The sequence below is a fragment of the Cynoglossus semilaevis genome, chromosome 14 (assembly GCF_000523025.1).
Source record: "Cynoglossus semilaevis isolate Cse_v1.0 chromosome 14, Cse_v1.0, whole genome shotgun sequence".
Lineage (NCBI taxonomy): Eukaryota > Metazoa > Chordata > Actinopteri > Pleuronectiformes > Cynoglossidae > Cynoglossus > Cynoglossus semilaevis.
The window spans coordinates 2,379,142-2,384,388 of NC_024320.1; the positions used below are offsets into that span (position 1 = coordinate 2,379,142).

General features: G+C 43.9%; 1 protein-coding gene across 1 annotated transcript in view; it reads left to right on the plus strand.

Annotated features, from left to right (window-relative positions):
• The window catches only part of LOC103389107 (uncharacterized), a 52,334-nt gene that overhangs the window by 22,647 nt on the left and 24,440 nt on the right, over positions 1-5,247 (plus strand). The window contains exons 7-18 of the mRNA XM_025061993.1: positions 1-68; positions 1,029-1,113; positions 1,197-1,327; positions 1,458-1,565; positions 1,657-1,717; positions 2,420-2,485; positions 2,576-2,656; positions 2,748-2,886; positions 3,010-3,119; positions 3,216-3,317; positions 3,684-3,769; positions 4,768-4,922. The exon at positions 1-68 is cut by the window's left edge and continues 81 nt beyond it. Coding sequence (XP_024917761.1) covers positions 1-68; positions 1,029-1,113; positions 1,197-1,327; positions 1,458-1,565; positions 1,657-1,717; positions 2,420-2,485; positions 2,576-2,656; positions 2,748-2,886; positions 3,010-3,119; positions 3,216-3,317; positions 3,684-3,769; positions 4,768-4,922 — 1,192 coding nt within the window. The remainder of the gene's footprint in view (positions 69-1,028; positions 1,114-1,196; positions 1,328-1,457; positions 1,566-1,656; positions 1,718-2,419; positions 2,486-2,575; positions 2,657-2,747; positions 2,887-3,009; positions 3,120-3,215; positions 3,318-3,683; positions 3,770-4,767; positions 4,923-5,247) is intronic.

Consider the following 5,247-nt stretch of genomic DNA (forward strand, 5'->3'; position numbering starts at 1 on the left):
AGGCTGGCCGAACAGCTAGCAACACTGTGTGCCACCCTGAAGGAATATCCAGCTGTCAGATACCGAGGGTGAGCAGCAGGGGGTGCTATCAAGTCTCTAATGTGGGCACAGGGTTGTGAAGGTAGCTAAGGGTGGGCAAACACTATACGATTTTAGCCCGTTTTTGACCCGATTTTTGAGACGTGCGATTTGGCGACGCTCGGCCCGATTTCACGTTTCATCAGGCGTCTTTTTCCGTACAGTGTACAGGGGGTAACAAGGGACGATTATCTGTTCCCGAACCACTGTTGGACGGGCGGAAGAATTTATGACATGTCAGAAATTTTGGTCGGCCGACAAATTCTTTCGCACAGTGGAAGCAGTACCCCGAGGCGAGGCGTGGATGACATGAAAATATGGACGTGAGATTGATAGAGTTGTGGCACTGTCCACAATAAACGTAATAAATAATACATAAACAAAAAACGTACTGTCCATATTTATTGAGCCATCTCCGACTCCAGATGCGCCGGCGCCTCTTCTTTTTCGAATTGTCAGTGCACAGTATCGCTGCAATCCTAATGGCAGTCTTCTTCTTTTTGAATAGCATGGTTGCTAATAACTGGTGTCGGAGCTTTCAAATAAATCTTTATTGACAGCTGTCAATAGATAGGACAGTCTGCAGGGGCCGACGGGCCGTTTTGACCCTCACAGTGTGAGCTCTCTGGTGGTGTTCGATGATCGGACCTTACAGTGTGAGTACATAAATCGTGAGCTTTGTCTGTACATCACTCGTACAGTGTGTGATGGTATCAACGACAAGATTTTCAAAAATCATACAGTGTATGGCCGCCCTAAGAAAGCTGCAACCAGGATATGTGGCCCATGACATGGGCTGCCTTAATGCCTTTGGGCTAAGGAATAGAATAATGGCATGAAACATTGTTGACAGAGGCAGAAATATACACGTGTTAGGTAGATAATACACACATGATATGTAGCAATGTCAACACAGCATCTGGATGTCCATAATCGTGTCCTTTCGTCAGGGAGTACAAGGACAATGCCACACTGGCTCAGCTGCTCCAAGACAAACTGGACGCCTACAAGGCTGATGACCCAACCATGGGAGAGGTGAGCTTTACACAGTCCATCATTTTCACCCTCGTATACTACGTGTTGTTGACAAATGTCTCATTTGGTCTTCCTGTCTGCAGGGTCCTGACAAGGCGCGCTCTCAGCTGATCATCCTGGACAGAGCCTTTGACCCTGTCTCTCCTGTCCTTCATGAGCTGACCTTCCAGGCCATGGGCTATGATCTGCTGCCCATTGAAAATGATGTCTACAAGTATGATATAAAAAATATATGACATGTACCAGTATATAAAAAAATGAAATAGTTTAAAACACGTACACGGGATTTTTGGTAAATTGATTCTTGTGTATTTATTCTCTTGGGATGTATTTGTTCTTCCCAGGTATGACACCAGTGGAATGGGTGACTCTCGGGAGAAGGAGGTCCTTCTTCATGAGGACGATGACCTATGGGTCAGTCTGAGACACAAACACATAGCTGAGGTCTCTCAGTGAGTATAGCTCTTTGTCCTTATATATTCATATTTAAAAAAAAATACTATCTTTTTCCTCGCATATTCATTGTGTGCTGCTGTGTTTCAGGGAGGTGACACGTCAGCTGAAGGACTTCTCTGCCAGCAAAAGGATGAACACCGGAGAGAAGGTAAGAATAAGAAGGTAGTTCTTCAGCAGTAATATACGTATAACAATGATTTCCCTCAAGACCTCAAGACTCACAGATTATCCATAAGGAAAAATATCACGCATGACTTTGTCAGGGTCTGATCCACATATTTGTGTCTTTGTAATGTCTGGTAGAGTTTCAATGACAAAGTACTTGTTTGATAAGACAATCATATTATAATAATCCCGATGTACACTGGCTAGCACCACCCATACTACAACTGTACGACCTGTTCTAGGATCCATTTGCTTTATCCATACGGCTAATCACATTTTGTAACCACTTGGGGCTTTTAACTCCGACTCTGACTCAGCCAGAGATGGTTTTCTGGTATCCTGGCGGTTTACCATACCTTTCAGAATAGCATACACTGCATTATTGAGCACGCTCACAAAAGGAAACACATAAGACTGAGCATGAACCCGTCACAATGTCCGAATTAACCAGCCCTGCTCAACTGTTGTCATGGTAACGCAGGGGTGTGATCAGCCCCTTCCCACCTAAGAGTGGGTGAATCAGTTGGTAGCCATTTAAAGACACAGAAAGTGGCCGTTCAGAACAGGAGTGTGAAGAATCAGATCACACCTTGTTACTAATGTGCTCCTGAAAGTACGTTGGTGACACTTGACTCTTTAAATAAATACTACCTTACAGCGCCACCTGTTGTCTCTTTTTCCCCAGACTACAATGAGGGACCTGTCTCAGATGCTGAAGAAGATGCCTCAGTACCAGAAGGAGCTCAGTAAGGTGCGTTTGTGGCTTTGGTTGTGTGTTGATCTTAGTTTGTTTCCGAAAATATTCTTGCTGACCCAGTCAGTTTGGTCCTTCCTTTTGCAGTACTCCACTCACCTGCAGCTGGCTGAAGACTGTATGAAGCACTACCAGGGAACAGTGGACAAACTGTGCCGCGTGGAACAGGTGAGAGGAATAGGGAATGCGAACCAGTGTCTGTGCATGATGGACATTTATTTGGTTGATTCGAGATGTTGACATGAGTCTCTTTCTACAGGACTTGGCCATGGGGACAGACGCAGAGGGGGAGAAGATCAAAGACCCCATGAGGGCCATCGTTCCCATCCTGCTGGACGCCAACGTCAGCACATATGACAAGATCCGCATCATCCTGCTCTACATCTTCCTTAAGAACGGTGATCCAGAAGTCACCCAGAACCAAATATGACTTGCTGTTAAAATGTCTGTCAATAGTAGAAGTTCAGAGGAAACGTCTGTCCCTTGGTTCACTGTTATTGTGTTTGGTGTTTGGACTACAGGCATCACAGAGGAGAATCTGAACAAGCTGATCCAACATGCTCAGATCCCCCCTGAGGACAGTGAGATCATCACTAACATGGCCCACCTGGGTGTGCCCATCATCACAGATGTAAGATCTTAGGCTGCAGCAGCCCCTCTGATAAAGACTTATCTTGCACCTTTGATTCTTTCTTCTGACTTCCTCGTTTCCCCTCGTCGTCTTCAGTCTACCCTCCGCCGAGGAAAGAAGCTGGACAGAAAGGAGCGCGTGAGCGAACAGACCTATCAGCTGTCCCGCTGGACACCACTGGTCAAGGACATTATTGAGGTGCGTTGTTAAGTCTTAAATCCATGAATATCTGCTATTAGTGCACTGGTTCCCGCAATTTTTCTTCAGTGTCCCTTTTTCAGATGGGACTACTGTGGAGCCAAGTCAACTAAGCTATTGTTTCAGTCTTCATGTTAAACACTTCTTCTTTCTTTAATTTCTTTAAAGGAGCTTCTCTCATTGAACAAAAAAAAATAAAGTCACTTTGGGAAAAGGTCCTTCTGCAATGACTTTGCCCCCAAAGGGGCCTTACCCCTCATCTTAGAAATCACTGTTTTAATGACAATTGATTTTATGAACTGCATCTGAAATGTGATCCCATTAAGAAAATTTAAGACTTTTAAGATGTTTTATCGCCCCCTACAGGATGCCATTGAAGACAAATTGGACACCAAGCACTACCCCTACATCTCCACCCGCTCCTCTGCCTCCTTCAGCACCACTGCAGTGAGGTAGACGCATCCCGCCAACACACATACACATATACTTGTTTTTACGCGCTAATGCAGCTCATGCGTCAATATTATTCCTATAACATGGTGTTTATAGACCATTTGTTGTGGTATAACATGGTGTTTATAGACCATTTGTGGTGTTTATAGACCATTTCTACCCTGTACTGTTGAGTAAAAATGGTCAAAATTGCCCCCAAAAAATGGGAAGATAACGAATGAAAGTGGAGTCTGTGACTCAGCATTTGTGGTTTTTTTGGACAAAAATGGAGGTCAATAATCAATAGTGATGGTAGCAGGGAGGTGAGGCTGGTGGATCAATACTCATCAGTGAAAAAAAAAAAAAAGCTCCTGCCCCGAAGCCTCACCATGGACAGAAGAATCACTCTTTATTTACATTTTTTTATGAACACGTTTGAATACTGAAAAACATCACATTAGAAATATCCTTGACTACGCACTCTTTGAAGTGGAGCGCTTGTTCATTTTAATAGATCGTACGCTTGTTTTCCTAAATCATGGACTCATTTTACAAAATCGTGTTAATATTAAATTATTCGTCTTAATATTAAATGATTAAATTGTTTAATAATGCTCACGTGAGCACGTTATCTAAATCAAGGCTGCGTTAAACGAATTCGTGTTCACAATTTTGACTGACATCGTACACGTGGTTTCATTGATCGTTGCTCACAATGTTATAAAACAGGAACGACATTTTTAAAAAAAAAATCACTTGAGCTTTACAGGGCTTAGTACGTAGAGGCCCCTACAAAATCCCCAACTATCTGTGGGGAAACCTCACGGCACTGGTAAAGTTGGTTTCATTATGGACATAGGGTGGCGCTGCTCGAAAACATGCTCTGTAAACAAACACAACCTTTTCCTTAAATCAGTGGTTCCCCCTTGGGGACAGAATTTTTTTCACGCCAGGAAATCTGTGTCATAGTGAGAACAAAGACCTGGACTGAACTGTGTTTGACTCTCTGCTGTTGCAGTGCTCGGTACGGACAATGGCACAAGAATAAAACACCTGGAGAGTACCGCACAGGTCCACGAGTCATGGTCTTCATCATCGGTGGCGTGTCCTTCAGCGAGATGCGCTGTGCCTATGAGGTCACACAGGCCAATGGAAAATGGGAGGCCATCATTGGTGAGTAAAGAAACATTGGGGGGTTGGGTGTTGCACCGTGCGCAGTACGAGAACAAGGCGTGGATGATTTCACGGTCGAACGTGTCTGGTGCAGAATATCTGTGTGAGCTAGCAGTGACCAACAAGAGAATGGCTGTATGGTGGCTACAAGATGGAACAGCATTAGCCTAAAGCTTAAACATATGCAAATATATGTAGCTAATTATTCACAAGCCAAAGAATTGCAGTGGTTAGCGAAAAGAAAAGCTGAACAATGTGCAAAAAAAATAACGTAAGTTGAGGAAAGGTACTGCTAAGCAATTAGCCACAACATAAATCAATGTTA